At 33.0% G+C, this 24,296-nt stretch overlaps 1 protein-coding gene across 1 annotated transcript in view; it reads left to right on the forward strand.

Annotated features, from left to right (window-relative positions):
• Positions 1-24,296, forward strand: part of LOC111629787 (disks large homolog 1-like) — a 366,953-nt gene that overhangs the window by 108,714 nt on the left and 233,943 nt on the right. The window contains exon 3 of the mRNA XM_023373697.1: positions 3,690-3,821. Coding sequence (XP_023229465.1) covers positions 3,690-3,821 — 132 coding nt within the window. The remainder of the gene's footprint in view (positions 1-3,689; positions 3,822-24,296) is intronic.

Genomic DNA, 24,296 nt, shown 5'->3' on the forward strand with positions numbered 1-24,296 from the left:
CCCAACCAAGAGAACAAGCTGGATTTAGGAGTGGATACAGCACACTTGATCACATTCAGGTTGTGAGAGAGCTCATTGAAAGGTCAAACGAATACGAAATCCCACTATGCATTTCATTTGCTGACTATGAAAAGGCTTTTGATTCTATAACTACATCAGCAATCACCAAATCTCTAAAGGCATATGGTATCGAAACTACATATATCAAAATTCTTGAGAACATTTATGAAGGGGCAACTGCAAAAGTTCGCTTGCTTCAAGATACCAACGATGTTAAAGTTGAAAAGGGAGTGAGACAAGGTGATACTATCTCCCCAAAACTTTTTACAAATGTATTAGAAAGTGTTTTTCAATCAACGAACTGGGATAATAAAGGTGTACTGATAAATGGAGACCACCTGATCCATCTTCGATTTGCTGACGATGTAACCATCATTACAGATAGCCAGTTCTTCAGAGCTCCAGGACATGATTCAAGAACTTGCAAACAAAAGTAAAGAAGTTGGTTTAAAGATGAACTTGAACAAGACGAAAATTATGTACAAAAGTTTTGTATGTGAAGAAACACTACTAATAGATAACATGGAATTGGAAAAGGTAGATGCTTACATTTACCTGGGACAAAGAATATCAATGGATGGCAACATCAAGGAGGAAATAAACAGATGTGTAAAACTTGGCTGGAGTGCTTTTGCTAGGAATTGTATAGTCTTGAAAAATCAACAGATGTCCCTGTGCCTGAAACGCAAGGTTTTTGATCAGTGTGTTGCCAGTTCTCACTTATGGATCAGAAACTTGGACTGTTAGAAAATCAGAGATCCATTGACTACAGACTACCCAAAGGAACATGGAAAGGTGTATGCTTGGCATAACAAGGAAAGATCAGAAACGTATAACATGGATCAGGAAAATGACAGGAGTTACCGATATCATCGCTAGAGTAAAATCCCTCAAGTGGCAGTGGGCTGGACATATTGCAAGAAGAACTGACCATCGCTGGACATCTGAAGTTCTTGATTGGATACCAAGAGATCGGAAACGACCAAGAAGACGTCCTCACAATCGGTGGGTTGATGAGATCAAGAGGCATCTTGGCACAAAATGGAAGCGAAGTGCTCAAAACAAAAGATTGTGGAAGAGGCTTGGGGAGACCTTCATCCTGCAGTGGATTGATAACGGTTGATGATGATGAATAACGTCATACTCAGTGAACTTTTATCCTGCTATATATATATATTTTTTTATTTCATTGTAAAAAGAAATTTATTTTGAGAATATATTTTGCTGCTTTATTGTCATTTACTGATATTTTATGTTCTAACATATTTCAAAAATTATTTTTTTGTTATATATGAGTTTAGAGATTATAATTTTGCATGATGAAATTTTTAATAGTGGCAAAGTTGTTACATATTATGGATGACTGGCTAAAACATTTATCATAATAGAGAATATTCTTTCTTAATTTCCTTGTGTCATATAACTTTGTTATAATAAAATTTTAGTTGAAAGCTTTAATATAATTTCTGTAGTTTCATATTTGTTTTACTCACTATAACAAAAAGCTTCTATTTAAATTTATACCTTGTTGGTAAGATCATTTTTAAAACTCCAAAATATGTTTTAATAAATTCATGTAAAAAATTATTTGAAAATTATTATACTGTACAGTGGGTGATTGGTTAATAAACATGAACTGTTCCAAGACTTTGTTTGTTATCTGAATTGTTCGTTAACTGATTATCGATTTACCATATGTTTTTATGGGAATTTGATGAATTTGTTCCAGACTCCAAAAAATAAAAATATATACTTTTTTACTACGTTTCATTTATATGTAATAGTAAAAATACATATATATGTAGTCTTGCATTTTTATTAGTCATGTTTTTTCCATTTGTGGGGGGTTAATGAATCTATCCAATATCAATCGCTTTTCTCTTTTCTTCAGGATTTTTCGGAAGTAATTAGTAGTATTGTAATTCTAGAGATTCCCAACCCGATTAATTTTATTCTGGTTTGGATGCCAATTGAATGAATGTTGTTCTGACATCCCACTTCTTCAAAAGATCTTTAGTAGCATATGACATTGGTCTCTTTTGTCTTTCTCTTTTTCAAAAGAAAACGCATCTCGCTGAGTTTCTTGATATTCTTCATTTGACCATTCTTGGAGTTCTTCTGTCGTCAGATCAGTTTCAGGTTCCATTATGAGCTCTAAAATGCTCTTTATTTCTCAGATGTGATTTTCATTACTCCTTTAGCAGCTTGAGACTTCTTGATATATGTTTCATAGCTAAGATTATGCCTACTGTAGACCTGTTCAAGCCATACTGCCTAGCAACATCAGACATCTTGTGCCCACTTTCTATCTTGGCTATTATCTCTTACTTGGTTTCTACAGTGAGCACAGTTCTTGACACTCCTCTTTTTAGGTTCCATAATATTATCAGTTTCTTTTTTAAATAAAAAGTTCAGAAAAGCACTTACAAAAATTCAGAAATCAACTAGCTCACAAAAAATTATTTAAATGCAAGGCCCGGATGAAATTTGAAATTTGGTATTAAAACGTTAACAAATATTTTATGGGACAGTTAAACTTTTACATTTTCTAAATAAACCCTGAGTTAACAAGTGCTCGTCTTACAGTCTCGTGAAGATTCTAAAAAATTATTTGTCAGAAAAGTAAACAAAAAGCTGGAATTACAAGAGAAGAGTTTCAAAATTCAGAGGAATACTATCTGATCAGTATTGGGTTGAGCATCGATGTTGATGTCTCCCACACTCCGAAAGGTTTCAAATTGTTACCTGAAGACAAGGGAAAATCAATCGGTATTTGTTATTTTCTGTCACTTCTTTTTATGTTTGTTCAGTAAAGTGCTTGTTGTTTGATCATAAAATTCTTTCGCAAAGGTGTTTGTTATTCGATTTTTTCGCTATCTGATCAGCCACTGTATAATATTCTGGCAAACTAATGAGACATAGCACATTGTAATCAGTACAGAAATTATCATGCTTCTGATGATAATTTTGTCCATTTGTTGATGTAACTCCAAATTCTGTGAAAAAATTAGTGCAGGAATTTTTTATTAAAAATACTCAAGCACAAGATTTAAACATTGTGAATAAAATTTTCTATGCCAAAATTAAACATTTCTAAGTTCTATACATCTGTTAAAAGAAATAAACATTTTAAAAACAAATATAAAATTAAAATTTAACATAAGTTTTCCTATAGTTTTCTCAAGAACACATATGCACATTTTTGATTCTTTATATTAATATATTATAGAAAATATAAATAAGAATATTAATTTGCTTGTTGTTAATTTTTTGTGTCAGAAATGCATTTATGATATCTAATATAATACTGCCACAATATAAGAGAGTCAAATTAAAGAAATGAAATCATTAAAGAAAAATTTTTCATTTCTATGGATTGAGGATTGCTTGTATTTTAATAATTTTATAATAATTTAACTTTTATTTTTCATATTTTATTATATTTTCCAGATTAAAGTATTATAAAATGGTCTTCAAAATTAAAAAAAAATTATGTTTAATCTTTAGAAGTAGAATTCTCTTAATGTTATTGATTTTTCTCTTGATTGAATTACTCATTATTTTTTATATTATAATAATTAATATATGAGTATTTTTAATATCTAATAAATTTATCTTACATTGTATAGAGGCTCATCGAGCCTTAGAGTTGTTGGAGGAATATCATAGTAAATTGACTAAGCCGCAAGATAAACAGCTTCGAAATGCAATTGAACGTGTAATAAGAATTTTTAAAAGCAGACTTTTTCAAGCTCTCTTGGGTAAGTGGATTTTATTATATCAAAATAATTTATATTAATATCAAAATCAGAATGTTTCTCGAAGCATTACAATCTTCAAATTTGTTTTGTTAGAGCACTTATTTATATTAGTAAAAATAACAAAACCTGAGTAATTTGAGCTTGCTGATTCATCCTTTTTTATGTCATATTTAGTAATTATGAATATATTTATGAAAATTTTTAAATTTAAAATAATTAATATTTGATAACTTTAAGATTAGAATTACCAAAACTTTTATCTTTAAAGTTGAACGTTTACTTTGGGCATTCTTGAGTAGAAAATTTTTGCATTATTATTCAAGAATAAAACATTAAAAAAAAAAGGAATTAAATAATTGATTTTTAATTCTGTTCACTTGATGATTCTTATTTAGCAAACTTTTTTAGGTATAGATTTGTTTCATCTCTTTTGCTTCATGGAAATTTTGATTAAGAAACAAATGAGCATTGTTGACATTATAGGGTTCATAATTAAACCAAATAGTAAAGTTGGAAATAAAGAAAAATTATATTAGTTCCAAAGAATTATTATTATTATTTTTATACAGTAGAAAACTGAAGGATAAAATGAATGAGTAAATAATAATTTGAGTTACTGAAAGTGTAATGTTTGGAATACATTATAACTTAAATGTAGTATAAGGAACAATTGATATTACAATTAAAAGTATAGTAAAATCAAATATCTGCTTTAGGATGATATGCTACTTCAAGCCATAATTAATTAAAAACAGTAAAATTTGATTTATGATTTTAGATGGTTTTTAATTTTAAATTTATGATTTAGAACTCAAATTTTTATATTCTAATTTTTATTTTGCAGTGTTTTTAGGTGTAGCACTATTGTGCACTTACTGTAATAAATTATAGTGTAAATATAATTTTAGGCTTTTATTTGCACTAGCAAGTGAAACAAAACCTGTGTTTAGCTTTACAGCAATGGTCTGGAATCTAACTTGCTATATTAATGTATTAGGCTTAAAGTTGTATTTAAGAACTGAGCAATACAGTAGAGCATCTATTATCTGAATATCGATTAACTGAAACATCAGTTAACCAAAAGTGTTCCAGCTGGCAAATTCAAATTTCCACTAGTGCTGTAGCATTGCAGCACTCTCCCCCTCCCTGCCAACCTAAACTGTAGGCCTAGTTTAATGTACTACATTATATAAGGTGTGTATTTGTAAGACATGGGATACATATTATACACAGTACAATTTTGTGTTTAATATATTTTTTCATAAATGATTAGTTATCCAAACAACCACAGTCCCGAATTTTTTCAGATAATCAATTCTATACTGTAATTAATTTAATCACAAGTGAACTATGTTTTATTGGATTAAATATTTTAAACACTTAAAAAAATTATTCTTTCAAGCATCAAGAATTGCTAGCTTTACAAAGTTACAAATTTTTTTGAGTAAATGTTAAATTATTACACATTCTTTTATTAATTTTTTATTCTTTTTAAGTGCTTAGAACAGTGATTCTCAACCACTGAACTCATATAGATTTTTGAAGTGTGCCGCCACTGCATACATAAACGACATTAGACAAGTAGTTTAATCAGGTCTACCTTCCTATGGCACATTTGGAAATTGTAACTGGTGTTACTAGTAACTGCTGGTAGTTACTAAGACGTTTAGAAAATGTTACGTAAATAATCAACTGAGTTTAAAAGTCACTGTTATGACATTACTGGTTATCCTGCAGTACTTACCAAAGTAACCGTGTGTTCTGCCAAATTTTTAAATTATTAAAAGTGTACCATGACTAAAAAAAAGTTGACAATCACTGGCTTAGAATATTTATTTCAATAAAGCATAGTTTTTGTGTTATTTTAGATTTTAATTAGTCTTGAAATACAGTAATACCCCAAACTTACGCGATAGGTGGGACCGAGCGGTAACTGCGTAAGTCGGGGTATAATTTCTCATATAAATACATACAAATAATTTTTAATTGGGGCCAGAGACTAAAGAAAACAATAATTTAGAAAAAAATGTTTAATAAAATCTTAGATAATACATGTGTATAACAAATTAGGCCAATTTTTCACATTTACTTGATTATTACGCCATAATTTTAACATTGTTTCCATCTCAGGGATAATACTGTGACATTTACGAATGATGCTTGAATTTAAAGATTGAGCATTTTTCACAGCTTTGAGAACTTTTTTTTTGCCTTTTATAATTGTTCTGATCGACAATTTCGGTAGATCAAACTTCTTTGCCAGTTCACAAATTTTCATTTTTGTATCGAAGTCTTTAATAATAACGAGTTAAACGTATTAGTAACAAATCGTTCGAAAAGTCTAACGAAATAGGAATAACGATGACGCCATTCTTGTTTAATTTGTTCGACTTTACGAACATACTCAATGTTAACTTTACATTCCAAAGATAAAGTTTTTCTTTTCTTGTTTGATGCAGAAGAATTAGTTCTACTTTGTTTGGATGACATAGTAGAGTTTCTCAAATCTCCGTAGATATAAAGAACACAGAAATAAATAACACAAAATAAATTGTAGCTATGTGTGGATTCCGCGCGACACATCCGAACATGTAAGCTGAACAATAGTGTGGGGGGAGTGAGTAATCAAGGATTGTGTGGTGCTCAAACAAAAGACGAATCGACGAGATTTGAAAATCGCGTAACTCCGGGTTCGCGTATGTCAGGGTAGCATAAGTCGGGGTATTACTGTATGTTATTTAGCCTGTGATTCCTTAATATTCTAATGCATATTCTAATGTAAACTTACTAGCACTAACAAATAAACTGGTTTAAACTTTTTTCAAATTGCTATTCATTTTTATCTTGTATAATATATTTAGTTCATAATTACATAGAAATAAAATTTGTGATTATTTTATTGAAATGCTAAAAATATATAATAATAAAATGATTACAAGTATAATCAAATACAATTATTTGAATAGATGTTTAATCTAACATAAAATCAAAACCATTTAAAGTGTTAATTAAAAATTACTTTATATTCTGTTGATTAAATATTCTTTCCAAAATTCAAATAAGAAATATTAAAATATATTTTTTTAAACAATAGAATATGAAAACTCTGGTTAAATATCAAACATATACAAAAGACATATTACAGCATAAGTTTCAGATATTTTAATTAATGTGGTTTCTAGAAATTTTCGATATATTATTTAGTAATTATTTAAGTGTTTCTCAACACATTTAAAATTCTGCTTCTATACATGAATACATAAATTAAGTATGGTATGACTAACATGTCAAAAGCATTTGAACTTCACAAATTTGATATAAATTGTGTTTAATTTATGTGTTTACATCAAAAAACTAAATTCTAAATCTTTTGATTTGTATTTGGTGTACATTGCAAGAATTTTTACATGAATTTTAGTACTTTTATTTTACACTACACTATCCAGAACCTGTAACCGGTGTGCGACGTGTATATACTGTATATTGCTGTTGACAAACGTTTTCGAGCAATCCCTTTGCTCTTCTTCATGTCAACTGGACGGAGTGTATTCTGTTTGTTGGGATCGGGTGTTAACTCCGATGGAGCGGGTCCTTTCTGACATGTGCGGTCGTGTGGTGGGGGAGGAAGTGGCAGGTTGGCATCCAACAGTGATTGCCAGGCCAAAGACAGAGTCAGCTCTTCTTTCCAGTTAACATACATGGTTAGCGGCCAGCGTTGTAGATAGCTGTGGCCTCTAGTCACCTTAGATGCTCTTGGTGGGGTGTGTTGATGATAACAGTAGCTTTTTCGAATTGGGCTTCGACTTCGTGATCTGATGCATACATGGCCAGGACTGTGGTGTGTCTCCCGTGTTGGATATTTGCCTGGTGTTCACATAGGCGGGTGTTCAAGGAATGTTTGGTCGAGCTGATGTATAATAAGTCTTTGTTCTATCTGTTGTCCCTGATTGGGATAGAATAGATTCCGAGGAGTCTGGTGCAATTTGGAGGATCTTTATCATTCTGTAGGATACAGAAAATCATGGGACATCTTCTGTATGCTAACCGTATCCCAAGCTCTCTGGCTATCTTCTTATGTACTGTCTTAAAGTATTGGTTGAATGTGATGGGGACTCGTGTCGAGCCGTCTTGCTACGGGTCAGCAACATTACTTGTGGTCGGGACGTGTTTCAGGCGTTGGTATCATTCTACTAAACGGCGTGTCATGTTCAGAAATCCATGCTCGGTTGCTATCCTTCTGATGCGGGCTAATTTGATTTTCAGTGTTTCAGTGTCTGCTTGGTGGATGAGTGTGAGAACACCCTTTCTATTAAAGCTCTAAAGGCGGCTGCCTTGTACGGGAAAGGGTCACAAGAATCAGCTGGTATGTACAGTACATGGTGGTGGCTGAGGGTTTGTGGTATACGGCTGTGTGGATGTTGGATCCTACTATTTTTATTCCAATGTTGAGAAAATGGACCTCCTCTGTACTAGCCTGCTCCAGTTCAACTGTCAGACAAAAAGGGTTGTCATTGATGGTTTTGACAAAGGATGTCATGTCAGGGACCTCCCTCCATATGATAAGAATGTCGTCTACATATCTTTTATATATCAGGATGTTAGGAAGGAAAGGCGGGAGGGCCTTACTCTCAAGCTGTCTGATGACCATTTCACAGAGGTTGCCTGACAGCGGGCTACCCATTGGCACACCCTTCTTCTGCCAGTAAATAGTGCCATCAAACTTAAAAACAGAGTCATAACACATTAGATGGGCCATCTCAAGCACCTGTTGGTATAACATATGGTCTTGAACTGTATTAAATAAAAAATCTCTAAGAGAGCAGAAGGCTGGAGGGAACTCAACCAAAGGATACGTAGATTTGAAGTCCAGGACTGTCATAAATCGTGGCGGGGAGGGTAGATCTTGCAGGATGCAGATGAGGTTGGTCGGTTTATTTACGTTGTAGGGGTAGTCCTCCAGATGGGGAGTTAGAAGGTTATGTATGGCTTTATCAAGTTTCTTTGTGGGCGCCCTTACTTTGTCTACGATCGGGCGATTGTAGACAAAGTTGGATTGGATTAGACTGGATTGGACTGGATGATCCCCTTAAAAGTGAAGGGGACAAAGATCCCCAGACAATTTTATGAGGTCATTTGACTGAGTTAGAAGATAGCTAGAGTTCCTTGGAAGGTATTGTGTGCATAATTATGTCTAGATTATGACAGCAGTAATCTAATCGTTCAGACCAGCGTTCAGAGCTGGCAGATTTTACAGATGCTCCTGCCTAAGTAGTCCATCTCCAATTAAATAAAACTGCTCAAAGAAAGACTGTAAGGTGATTTTTGGACGAACCCTTTTCTTTCTCCCTTTTTAGCTAGAACATGTTCTAACTAAAAAGGGAGAATGGAAAAATCGTTCGATCTGGAACGAATCAAACTGTTAACCCTTGTGTACGTCACTACTAATACTATATTTGGCAACATTAGTGTGATGCGAATCAGTTATCTATTGTCTTGAGTCTGGCAAATTTATATTAGAAATGTTTTCTGTATTTTGGTTTAATAAAGCATCAAAATAGATACCTACTTATTATTTTTTACTTATGTATTTATTTATCTACATATTACATATTATATTTTAGAATTTATTATTAGTTCGTTTAATTGGGGCAGCTATTTAATTGGACCAAAATGGATTAGTCCCAATTTGTCCCATTAAGTGGAATTGATTGTATATAAAAATTTATAAAAAGAAATTAAGCTGATTGATTCTAATAAGCAAGAAATGTATATTAAATAAAGAAAATTTTTGCCTCTATATTAAGGCATCTTCAGCTTGCAACAAAAATTGAATATGGAACAGTTTTAGAACAAAATGTAAAATCATAATCATTATAATCAAATATTCATAAAAATAAATGAAAAATGTTGGTAAATAAATAATTTTAAAATAGTGTATAAAAATTTTTGAAATAACATTATAAATTAAAATGAACAAAAAATAAATCCACAGTTAAAACATTGATAAATGGAAATGGCAGTAAATAAACAAATTCAAACAATATTATATCTACTAATGACATTTTGTCATCAATAGATGTTATAATGAAGATGATGATTAAATATATTGATAGTCTGTTTATTATCTGAAATAGTGCTTCTTATTTCATTCTCTTCACAGCTGATATTAACATAATCCTGTAGGCCTCAAATTATATCTTATTACTAAATTTTTCATCTTTGTTATTTATTTATATTCCTATACAAAAGTATTCAATACGCAGTAATTTTTTTTTTCTTCAATTTTCTCTTATTCTTCAAATTGAAGCCAAATACAGTAAATCCTCATTGTCATTATTTTTTATTTAAATGTTGTTTCATTAGAACACTGTTGAAGAAAGATACAAGTACATTTATAAATATTTATAATTATTATTGGTGAATTTTGTTTGTAAACAGTAAAACTGATTCTATGAGATAGGAAATAAATGATGGATGTTGCAAGCACAATCCAATAAGAATAATAATGACAGAATTCTTTTTAAAATCTGATTTAGTATAGTCTTCATTCATTTTTACTAATACACTACACCTTACAATTCAAAAAACATTTTAATTTGCAAATGTTTTTTGAATGTTATTCAAAGGACATCTTCAGATGAGAGAAATTCAGATAATTTAATTGCTACAGAATTCAAAGCTTTTTACATGTTAAAATGTTCTAACATTAGAATTATTTTAAAAGTTTTACATTATGAAATTTAAGCTTCGGTATTCTTATAAGAATTGAATAATATACAATAAACAAAAGAATATATATTTTATATATATACATATATATATAACAGTTTATTTAGATACCTTCTTAACAAAATTATTAAGTTGTTTATACTGCATAAACTGTTAAATATATTTTTGATTTATATTCGAAGTGGGTCCTTGCAGCTAGCATGTAAATACTTGCTGCAAGGACCCGCTTCACTGGGTTTTTATTTGTTCATACATTTGTATGTAATACAGTTCTTTTTTTATATATAAAAGACTGTTTTTTAAGTAATCTAGAATCTAGCTGCAGCTCTAGGCTGCCACCTAGAGCTGCAGCTAGGTGGCAAGGTGGCAGCCTACAGCTCTGGATCGAATCCAGAGCTGTAGGCTGCCACCTTGACCGTTCGGTTGTCAATTCATTTAAATCAGGTTTGTAACTGCTGCATGCTACTCATAAAATGGCATCCAGGTGTGAATCAGTTAGCCTGTTTCTATATATGTTCTTTGCATATTTCATTTTTGAGTATGACATTTCACATATATACGGTGATGCAAACAACGTAAGTAAAATTTGAGCACACTTTTTACAGTCTTATATTGATTGGGCACTACTTTCCAGAAGTGGTAATTATTTCCAGAAGTCAACATAATTATTTTCTGCTCTCTTTCACGTCCGGGCCACTGACAGAAGCTCAGCGGGCCGCAGGTTGAGTATGGTGGGTCTAAGTTATCGCCTCCTCAGGTAGGCGAGTGTGCATTGATGTCACCGGCGAGTATTATTTTAGCATTGGTAAAATTATTGATAACGGCTTGGATGTTGTTGGTGGTTTGTTCTACATTGGCCTCCTTGGGACAGTAAACATTGATGAATATATACCTGTTGTCATTATAAATTAGTTCATTGCAGATAGTATGTTCGTTGGAAAGATTTCTGTTATGTAGAATAGACAGGTTGGGGTTGGTAATAATGGTGATGGCCCAGGGGTAAGCGTCAGTGCCCCTGAGCACAGTGCAGAAGGTTGGAAGGCAGGCGGTACAGTCATAAAGACAGTAGGGCTCCTGTACAAAGATTATGTCATACTTATAGCATTTGGTAGCAAGGAAGGAGGTGGCAGAAATGCCTCTCCCTATATTGACCTGTATTAAACTAATATTATTGGGATTATGATCCATAGTCTGTTCTTTCAATTATAGTATTCTTCACGTGTAGATATACTGGGCAGGAGCCGTCCCGAGCGTTATGGGTTGTCTGATTGGCTTTATCTTGGTGGCAGTTGGTGCATTTCAGAGTGGCATTATGGTTAAGACATTCCCAGTAGGTGTCTTCACCCATACAGTGCCTACAGGTTGGAGTTTCCTTTGCATAATTTTTTGTGGAGTGACCAAATCCACAACATCTACAGCATTGTAATGTTGGAACAAAATCAGCAACTCTACAGCGAGACCAGTTGAGATTTAATTTCTCAATAACTAGAAGCTGCCGTCTTAGTTGGGGAGCCACCTCCACAACCCAGTTGCAGTATTGTCCTTCACGTTTGCAGTATTGTCCTTCACGTATTGTCCTGCATGAACTTGATATTGAATTTTTCATTGAAGTCTTCTTCATTGTAGCTTTGATTTAGTATTTTGTTCTGTTCATAGACCATCTTAATTAGATCCTCTCTAGCAATTTGTTTATGAATGGAGAATATAATTATGTGCGGCCTCTTTTTGGTCTTTTAGTCTGTAGATCAGGGATGTTTTCATGAATGGTTTTTTCGAGCTTTTCGACATCCTCTTGTCTGTTTAGATCTATAGCAATCCAACCAGATCCAATACAACATATGCAATTAACTCCTATTCCAAGTTTAGATGATTGGATGTTCTGTTGCAAGGTTTTCCAGGTTTGATCGCTGTTTTTATCATCTTTTTTGTTGTGGATAAGGAGGACTTCTTTGCCCTGCCTTGTATCCTTCGTCTTTTATGACGAGATGACATTTATGCCAGATCTAAGTACAGTGCTATAGGAAGGAGGGGTAGGACCCACATTGCAACTATTTGTCTGTTTGAGATTGGCAACTATTTCTTTGGTTTTGTCTTCTGTTGCAGTCATAATTTGTTGCAAATCTTCCTTAGTGGGCAAGAGTGCTAACTTTTTCTCGATTGCCTCGGTTATTGTTTGCTCACGTAGGGTTACCACTGCCATGCTGATTACTTTAGCAAACTGTTCAGTCAAATATTTCATGTGGTGAGAGTTATTTAGACTCCCATTTGGGTTGTTGTTGCAATAGTCCTTTACCTCATCAAGTAAGGCAAGGGAATTATCAAGAAAGTTAGTTATGGTGTCGCTTGCCATGCCGAATGTGTTAACCATGTGCAGAGGTAGAAAAATGTTTGAAATAAGTGTCGTCGTAAAAATAACAAAAATGTGACACGATGCACTAGATGCAAGTGACCACCCAACCACACTAGTATTCAAAGTCAGACAGCCGAAGCACAAGATGACGCTCACAGTCACACCAGAGAAGTCTTGGGCACAAGTTGAATAAGGGTCCAGGTAGTAGTGGGGATGGCCAAGCAAGCTTGGCCTGTAGCAACACAGAACAATGTGGGGAAGACCGGTCTGCTCAGTAGCGGACAAGTATAAACAGTAGAGTTACTGTTACAATTAAAAGAGTCCGGAACAAACAAAATCAACCATTGCGAAAAGCCACACGCCAAACAGCTAGCTCCCGCCGAGTGGCTAACAAGACCATGTGGTGGCGACAACCTTTGTGTATGATGAATAATTTAAACTGAAAATTCTTGTGAATCGTTTGAAAGAACAAAACCAAATTTATACAGCATTTTACATATATCTAGATCAAAATAATATCGTAAAGAAAGTAGCCCGGAGCCGAACAGGGAGTGCGATCAGGGCCGACTAAGGCCGAAAATATCGGGTGCTTATGATATAAAAAAGTACCTTACCGATTTTTAAAATATTATCACTTACAGAATCCTTATGAGTTACTGAATACAAAGATATATAAAAATCCACGATACAACAAAAAATAACCGAATTATAATGATCGAAACACAGAGCCAAAATTACTATCACATACACAGATCGCGACTCCTACTGGATCTCTGATTGACATAGTACACTACCAGAACAGTGAAACTTCAGAACAATTGACAGCATAACTGTTACTTGATGCTGTCTTATTAAATCTCATTTGTAATTGTTCTGTCACCTTTTTCAAACTCAGTCTTCCTTCAAGACCACTTCTATATGAGCAGAAATAATATTCAACTATGAATACTTTTACTTTGATGAGAGACCCATTTCTAACAACAACTGTACAACACAACTTCCTTTTCACTATTGGGAACATGTGCAACTGGAGCTATGCCTTTTCGACAAATGCACATGAACTTATGAGATGCGTGGGGTTTCAGTACTGTATATTTTGACACACACTGTATCAATATTGAAGATACTTTAGATTCTTAGAATGAAAGATTTAGCCGAATGTAAACATAAGCTAAATTTTTTGCAACATAAGCTGTTATAGAATAGATTTTGTAAGGAAATAATAATGAAATGAAATACTATTAAAAAGATAAAACAATACAAAGAAGAAACTCAGTGCATTGAAATCTCCAATAACACAGGTTTACAAATAAAACTTTTTGTTTCTTTCAGAAACAAAACAAGCTAAACAGCTTCTTTTGTTTCTGAATGATTTCAACTTGCTGAATTCAAAAATGGTTATAAAAAAACAGAATTAGCTCAAGTTTACAAGGTATATCAATGTTTAATAAATTGCATAATATACATCTGAATTCATACACACAATGTAATTTTCATTCAAGTTGGAACACAGAAACCATCAGAACACTTTTTGATACATAAAAACTAAATAAATAGTGAAAGCATAAAAATCCAGGAAATCACTCACATGTATGACAGTTATTTACAGACTTCTTGTATGAATCTGCAAGTGTTTCACATGTAATGTTCCAGCAGAGTCCGGCAATGTTAGCAGACTGCTAACATTGCCGGACTCTATTTCTATTGGTATCATTTTTCCTTACAAGCAACGTGTTCGTGAAAATACTCTCCATGTTTGTCACTGACAGACCTGCAGTTTTCAGGGAAAAGGTCAATGTGAGGATGCAAAAAGTGCATTTTCAATGACATGTTGCATCCCATCTTTTCATAACATGACAGCATGTTATTTTTAATTTCTTGTTTGTAATTAGAAGCTTTGTGGTTTCCAAGAAAATTGTTTACCATCATCCTGAAAGCATTCCAAGCTTCTTTTCCAGTACCTATTAGTACACTATCAAAGTGCATATTTTTGAGAAGCTTGGAAATCTGTGGACCTACAAATATCCCCTCTAACTTTTGCCTCACTAATGTTTGGAAAATATCTCTAAACTAAATTCTGGGCCATTTCGATCCATGGTTTTGACAAAGTTTTTCATAAGTCCTAATTTTATATGCAATGATGGTAGTATGATTGAACTGCATTCTACTAACAGTTCAGAAATAACATTTTTTGATCTAGGTTCGAGGGATTTCCTTCATGGTCAGTCTCTCCTTTTGAAATGTTGTACGAAGTACTGTTGTTTTCTCTGAGAGGGATCTCTGCTATCCCTCTCAGAGAAAACAACAGTACTTTGTATACCCCAGGTGAAGTCCAAGTAATAATGCTATAACTTTGAAATCACAACATACCTTCCATTTATGTACTTGATAATTTACTTTTACAAGAAGTTGCTTCATGCTTTTGTATGATTCTTTCATGTACTTTGTATGGCCAATATGAATAGAAATGTTTTGTTATACAACAGTAACAAAATAACTTTAAGGCTCACCTTGGAGGAGTCAATGAAGAGTCTCCATTTGCATTGTTTGTAGCTTATATTGAGAGCTGTCATAAGAATGATTGTTTACTTTTCTTTCCACAGACATTCAAGAAAATGTACTTCAAGCTGTACAGGAATACATTTCAACAACTACAGAAAAATGGCAGTTTTTTAAAAAATTTGACATATTTGGTTTGAAATCTTAAAAACTAGAGCCAAGTTAACATTTTTACTGTCATATTCATATTCAGCACCTTTGAATTAGTAATATTCAGCTACTCTGGTTTCGGAAGCTTTTTGGCTGTTGACCAGTATAATTTTAAGTAGATCGTTTAATCAAGACTTAAGAGATTAACAAAACTTATGGTCACCAAGTTCTGCATTTTGTGAACAGACTGGTATGTATCTATAAATAATCTGTATACACCAGCAATATATTTAATATGCAAATAAACATTTCAATCAACTTTAGTACTTGTCATCAGATTACATCTCAAGTTTGAATGATACAATTCAAACACAAAAGGTTTGATGTATGATTTGATGTTTGTGTGTGTTTACAACTCATGCATTCTTACATACAAATAGAAGAATTTGTTATGAAATATAAAAGACTACAAAAAATATAAGTAATACAATACCATTCATAAACTTTCACTTTGTAAATTAAACATCTTTTTATATACAGTCTTTTATCATTTGATAGGGAATTTGTATCCCTACTACCTTATATAGCTTGTATCACTTGAATATTTTTAACATTTCTATATGCTTAGTTAGGTGTTAGATGTATATTTTCTTAATGATTTTACCTTCATTTCATAAAATTTTGCATCTTTCTGTACTACAAGAGATACTAAAGCTATGGAAAATGTGTGTTCCTTTATATCAATATTATATTGGTGTTCTTTAATTAAAAGTCTCTTGTAAATATAAAAAAATTTTTATATATTAAATGCATTGTTGGTGTGTATAAGTTATTTATTCATACATATCTGGTTAAATAATCAGTTTATGATTTATTAAGAATAATGAAAATAATGATTCTTGTAACAGATATTTCTCATTTTTACCTATAAAACTAATCATTATAAATTTATTAACACCATTAAAAATAGTTTTTCTGTTCCGTATACAGTACATTATGTTGTGTTAAATACAACGTTACAGGTTATATAGTATAATGTGTATAGGGTAGTAACAAAAATAACTTCCCAGCCAATTATTTCAAAAACCAATAGGACAATCATTAACGTTTTGCCAATATATACTATGTTGGGGATGTACTAAACGATGATATAAATTTCTTTCCCTCCAGCCCTTCTATTGGAGAATGCTGTTGATGCTGTTGTAATATCAATGTTAAATGAAAATAGAGCAATGTTATCAATTACAAAGTTGTAACACATGAAAAAATACATATTATTACCTTTTAGTGCATTCTAAAATATGAAATGGAATGCAGAAAAGGCTGTCAAATGTGACAGGTAAATACTTCACTGCACAGCACACCAGGGGTTGCAATACGTCATGGCATAACACAAATGCAATGCTGAAGTGGTTTCTTCATTTTTATTTTTTTAAACTCTTTCTGCCCTGTGGGCACAAAAGCCTCTTTTAGGAAGCTCATTATGGGTTTGGCCAGGCCTATAGTGGAATGGCTTGATATGAAGGACCATGTCCAACCAGTGGCATACCGTGGGTGTCAGCTGCCCAGGCGGAGGAAAATTTCGGCCACCCCTTATTTAGGTATTTCAGTTTAAAAGACCAAAATTCAGTTTTGTCACAGAACAAGCAATGAAAAATTCGGTGGTAGTGCAGCAAACCTGTTTAAAATAGTTCTATTTGATATTAGTGGTGTACATGAACATGAATGAATTGTACAAGCAAAAAAAAAGGGTCAACAGGTTTTGCAGGAATTCCTCGGATGAAAAAGTTACTAGTTCACCCGGCGAGCTGATTCACTAGACGATACTATCAATACTTTGCTGGACGATAGCATTATCGTAGGCACGATGCAAGTATAGATTAGGATGTTTCAAATTTTTACAAGATATTATTATTATTTATTGTGAAATTTTGCCAATCCCTAAAAGGTAATTTTGCCGCCCCCACTACGGTACGCCATTGGGTCCAACATATCCAGATGGACTACCACCTGATAAATTCCTGGTTTTTTTTTTTTTTTTCCTTGACCAGTCCGGATTCGATTCCAGGTTCCCCAGAGCTGTATGCTGGTAACTTGACCACTCCCTACTGTCAAATGCTGAAGTGGTTGAATGCACATTTAGATTTAAGTTAGCAATGAATTTAATATAAAATATCAAAATAAAGCACACAAAACACTACAGATTTATTTTGCTATTTATTTTGCATACTTAAAGTGGTATCTTCTGCAGCAATACACACTTGTACTTTTTCAAAAACAGTTTTCTGCTTGATCACCAACATGTTGACTATGGCTATATGCACTTAGTATACAGGTATTCCTGAATATGCATGGTTAATTCTTTAATGCAGTACACTTGCTTTTGCAAGTGTACTGCACATATAAAACCACACATATCTCAGATTTAACAGTCAATGGGAAATAAATTAGTTCTTGAATTAGGGTCATTAATAAATCATCTGTAATCATAATTTTTACATTTATATTCATTTGAGTGGAATAAAAAAATGAAAAAATGAAGAACTAAATTGAAAAAAGATGTTTATTGTTGAATTATTAATTACTAAACATTTTAGTGAAAGTACAATGTAGTTGCATGCAAAATCAAAACAAATTAGAAAATAACATTAAAGATTGATTATTGAGAATTTAGATTAACTGCTGAAGTAGCTCAAAAAGTTTCCTTTTTTGATCTGCTTAAGTGAAGTAAAAAATTTTAAAGTCAAGCAAACTATTTATCAAGTGTTGCCTATGCAGTGCTACCTTCTTATTTTCTTTGTAGATTGCTGTAAAAGCTGAAGAATTAAAACACACTAAATGTGAAAATAGACATCAAAGTAACTAAATAAGAGTACTACACTAGGAAAAATAAGGTTCACTTTTTTCTACTAAACTAATAGTGAGCAAGAATGGAAGAAGAGATTGGTTTCATATTGCTAGCTTTGAGCTGGCAAAGGTGTACAATTTTGAAAACCTGCACTGATTAAAACCATATACCCGTGATCAAAAAGTATTGGAAATGGTTCAATAAAACACAATATTTGAATTTCTGCATCAAAATTTATTTTGACCCCTTCAAAGTAATTTCCTCCCACTGCAATACATTAAGGGCTTTAAAATTGTTTTTGTTAAACCCCTTCAGGACTTGCAGTGAATTTTATTTTATGGAATCAATTGATTTAAATGCTGACCATGAAGCAGAAATTTTAGTCAAGAAAACAGAAAAAAGTTACACAGTGCCATATCAGTGAATATGGAGCTTGAGGGATATTATTTGTTGAAATTTTGGCCAAAAATTCACAAACAGCAAGAGTATTGTGAATAGGTGCATTACATTGGTGCAAGATCCATCAGTTTTCTTGCCATAAATCAGGACAAAATGACACAAAATGTTTAAATAATAATCTATGTTGACAGTTTGGCTAGTTTGAAGGAATTTGTGATGCACAACACAACAATTGAAGAAAACAGTCAACATGACCTTGATTTTTGACTGACTTTGACATAGTCTTTTGAGCACTATTCACTCAATTGTTGAGTTGTTTTGGTGTCAAAAGCATAGATCCTTGTTTCATCATTCATAATGATGCATTTTAAGAATGATTCAGCTCAAGAAAGTATTTCCTTGGCCCCTGAAACATGATTTAGAAAAAAATTTGTTTTTGGGACAACTCTAGAAGCAATATGCTGCAAGCCCAAATGATCATTTAAAATTGCTTGACAAGATCCAAATGATACTGGTACATGTTCAATAATGTTCCTATTCCTAATTGTTAAACAGCGATCATTGAGCACCAAACTGAGTGATGTGGTGTTCATCAGTTGAAGTTGATAGTGTACCAGAGCATGGTTTATGTTCTACATGTTATCTGCCATCCGTGAACATTTTGTACTAATGAAACTCTTGTTTTTGATATACAGACTAATGTCACTAGTCTTTTTGCAACATTTGCAATGTTTTTGTAGCTGTACAGTAATTCCATTGTGAAAACAAAATTTAATGCATATTCTTTGCTCAGTTACACTGGACATTTTGAAAAATTACCAGTGCAAAAATTCTTTCAGTGTAGTACAGTATTTATTTGCAAAGGAAAACAGATAATGACATATGGACTTCATTGACATCTATATGTCAATGAAGTCCATATGTCATTATCTGTTTTTCATCTATTTTTCATCATTTGGTATGACTTTCATTGACATATAGATGTCAATGAAAGTCATACCAAATGATGAAAAAGCAATGACAGCACCTTCTTGCACAGTTTAAACGAACTGTGCATGTGCAAATGAACATTTTCTATACTTTTTGATCACAGTAGTATATCAAGAGTTACAGTTCATTATTGCACATCATTTATATTCAATATAAATTCATATATAATATTCAATCACTACTGTATGGTGTTCAGATGCTGCAATGACAGATTTTCATGAATGTTTTTACTGTTTCATTTAAAACGTTATTTAAATACCTCTGTCTGATTTATGCTCTGTTTAAAACATGGGACTAATTAATGGTTTTCCTCAAATGCTGTAACAAACATTAATTGCAAGTGTCTCTTGCCCAATATAAATTCTTTTGTTCCCAGTAGTGCATGTTACAGTAGAGCCTCGATTATCCGACCCCCGATTAACCGACCGTCCTAGTCGGCAAATTTCAAATGTCCGCTAGTGATGTGGCGCTACAATATTTGGCTATGTCTTGGCTACTTTAATATTATTTTTACGTGTTTTTAAAGTTAAAATAAGATTAAACTTACGAAAACCAAAAGCAAAATGATATAGAGATACGACGCGCTTATATATCGATGACGTAATACACGTAACTGAGGAGCGACGAAAACAACCAAGTTGAATTAATTAAGTCGGAAAAAAGAAAGTGTGCATTATAATTGAGAAAATGCGACTATTGTATTAATCTTTAAAATATTGGTATTAAGATTTAATACCAATATAATCTGTCTTATAAAATCACGACGACTCCTGTAAATCGAGTTATCTGTTAAGAATAAAATACAATACCAATATAGTCCTATTGTTGAAAAAATTCGCTTATTTTTGCTCACCTCGAGTTTTGATTTGTGGAAATGGCTAAAAAGTGCGCAAAATACGTACGGGAAATACGGTATTACAGCACCACCTGTCTAAAAGACCACTTTTTGAAGGGACCGTGGGTGGTCGCCATAGACAGGTTTTACTGTATATAGCCTATATCAAGGAAAACTGTATATATACATACATACATGGTACGAATATGTATAGTACATTCATGGGTCGTCCAATATAGTACCATGTCTACGAGGTACTGTACAGTTATGTATGTCCATCGTGCGTCCCAGCACGATCACACGGCATCCCAGAAGAATTATTGATGTCCATGGGACTTGAGTGATTTTCAGGATTAAGGCATATGTGCAGTAGAGGCAAAATTAACGCGACATTGAACGTTGGCGACAGCTGTCATCAATCGCCTCTTTAACCTTGATAATTAAAACGGGTGATTGGTTGAATCTGTTGACGACGTTCAATGCCGCCGCGTTAATTTTGCCGCCCGTGTGAATCCGCATTTACTGCTAAGTTACGATAGGTTCTATCACTGACTAAACACAATAAGGTTTTAAGCAATCTGATTGATTATATTTCGGTATGCGCGTCGAATATGTGTGCAGAATAAACGCGATTACCCTTGTGTATGCGTATGTATGCACGAACTAGCGCGCACCTATCACTAGGTTGCACCTATCACCTGGTGGTTCTCGCTGTAGCGAGAACCACCAGGTTTTAAGTGGGTTTGATCTACAGTAATCAGATAGCAAATATTAGGGATGAAACAAAGTTTGATCCTCGTTTCCTATGCAAAATTACGAGGAACAGAAAATAAAAACTCATCCAGATTTAGCAGATGTAGGATGCTGACTTACCGCGTGTTCCTCCGGTCAATAAATAAATATACTGTATAACTAAATTATTTTTTTGTCGGGAAGCAAGTTTTTTAAATGTTACAATTATTTTATTGTAATTTATAATAATTTAAATGACATCTTTGTTCATTTTTTTTCAAGTTAGTCGTATCATAGGACTAATGAAAAATTTTTTAAATCAGACTATTGTTCATTTATAAATCGTAATTATAACTTTTAAATGAGAGAGAGAGAAAGGAAAGTTTAATAGATTTGAAAATTTAAGAAATGATAATAGTTGATTTCTACAGAAATACTAATTACGAGAGTAAGCGTATCAGCGTATATTACTATTAATCTTGATAAGTTTTATTTATGAATAGTGTAATTATTTCATTGTTTCATTTTTGTGACATTTTTTCTTTTATATGTAATGGGAATTTTTTGAGTGTTAGTGACGGTTTCATGTTCTGTTAATATTTTAAGTAAATTTATTTGTAATCCGCTTTCCGTGGAATTTTAGTTTTCATTTGTTTAATTGCGATGCTTATCCTTTTCTTTTTAATAGAAATATTATCAATAAATGCATTTTCATTCAAGTTCAGACTAAAATTTTATTTATTAGTTGCATTCTCTCCCCTCTTCTAAAAGTAGAGTCGCCAATATGATTTTTCGCAATTGATTTTGTCTGTAACATCATCGATTAGATTCCAGCAATATTAAGTTTCGCATTTTATGATTTTTTTCTATTTGACCTCTCAACATTCTTGGTCTATTTCTGGAACCGTATTTGATTTAGTGTATATCAATGCTAGTTACATTATGATGACATAACCTAGTTGCATTATGAAAACATCTCTGTTGTTTTTATCAGGGCTGTGGAGTCGTGTAAAAATCTACCGACTCCGACCAGGGGCGGATTTGTTACCGAAAGAAACCCGGAAATTTTGATGTCATCACGTGACCTCAGAATAAAAGATTTAATAAATAGAGTTCTAATAAAGATAGAGCGTAGAAACTTTTTATTCCAAAGCTAAAAGACTTCTCTAAGTAATATATAAATATGTATTTGATAATTTTTACTTTTTCGGCTGTTATATATAGCAGAGGAAAAGTGTAGCGCTCGGTCAAAAAAAGACCCCTCCCAAATTTTTACATTTTTGGACTCGGGACACCTAGAAATTTCGAGATATGCAAAAGATTTGAGGATTTTTTCTATGTGTGTGGGCACGATTTTGTTCACCCTGTTTGAAGCCTAATAATTTCTGTAGTCAGAGTGGTCAGAATCGGAGTCAGATGGTTTAACACAGATGTTAGTTATTAAGCGTAAAAGTGGTTGAACTAAATCGTGTCCCCATATACATTCTAACGTCTTAGGCGAGAACATCTTAATGGGTTTTACTGTAATATTATAAAATGGCTAAAAAGCTTACTTTGAGGGTAGAGACGAGTTTTATTTTATTTTTTTAACTTTGAATGATAATAACGAGTAAAACATTCATTAAGAGATATGACACATGACCACTTTTAGGTCTTCACCCTGTCGACCTTTAATTAATAGCCAAAATTTAATAGTATTAATGCCCCTTTATAAGCAAGCTACAGTGCCACATTTCGTTTCTTAAACTTTACCCATTCTGAGATATTGTTTAATATCTCAGAACAGAAAATAAAGAAATTAAACAAATTAAATGCCAACACACGCGCGCGAATTTTTCCCCTTTACTGTCTTTTTTGAGGGGTTCGGGAGGTCTCCAAACGTATAGATTTTCAAAAAAAAAAAAAACTTGGAGGGTCAAATTTGACACGATTTCAATACTTTTCCGTTTTATATACATAACAAGTTGGTAAGTAAAAAGGAGTCGGAGTCGGCGGATTTTTTGACGACTCCGACTCCGACTCCACAGCCCTGGTTTTTATGGATATGGTAGAACATTGTATTTATTTATTTATCAAAAAGACAATGTGGCCAGGTTGGCCTTTTACAAGCATCTTAAAGCAAAAAATTGATTGTCATTAATTTGTTTATTTTGCAGAAATATAAAATTTCGCTTTTTTCATTTTGATCTCTTATTACTAAATATGTCTACATCATTATATGCAGAGTGTGGCCTGCATATAATGATGGGCATGATATTCAAAATGGTTTCATGATATTCAAAATGGGCAGGTTTTTCACCTGCCCATTTTGAATAGTTAGCTTGTTGGAAATCATTAAAGTGAAAGATTCCATAAAGATTTAAGTTGTTTGCGGAAAGAATGACATTTTATCCATGATATAGTGACGCCATATTGTTCTAAAGAAACGACACAAAGATCCGCATACGGGAATGTTTAAAGAGATGCAGCGAGAATTATATCCTGCTACATTATTTTTCGAAGATGCGATATTTTACGACTTGTACGTTTGCCTGGCGTATACTTGTGTGCAGAGCCGTAACTAGGGTATGGCCAATGTGGCCCCCACCATAGGCGCCGATTTAATAAAGGCGCCAACGAGAAGGTTTCGAATTAATATGTATTCGAAATTGATAACACAAAAAAACTTTTATATTTATATTTATATAGTATTTATGATCTGTAATTTCTACTAACATATTTCAAAAATTGTACAGTCTACATTAGAGAGGTTGAGGCGCACGTTTTAAACGTGTACGTGTGACGTTCGGCGCCGCTTTCCCGTAAGCCTAAAAGTTTGACAATGGTGTTTGGATAGTCGGTGGAATCACGCTCGACATTTCAAACATCATCGTCAAACTTTTAGGCTTACGGGAAAGCGGCGCCGAACATCACACGTACACGTTTACACGTTTAAAACGTGCG

Source organism: Centruroides sculpturatus, unplaced genomic scaffold (genome assembly GCF_000671375.1).
Source record: "Centruroides sculpturatus isolate CEXI.00-Female unplaced genomic scaffold, Cexi_2.0 scaffold517, whole genome shotgun sequence".
NCBI lineage: Eukaryota > Metazoa > Arthropoda > Arachnida > Scorpiones > Buthidae > Centruroides > Centruroides sculpturatus.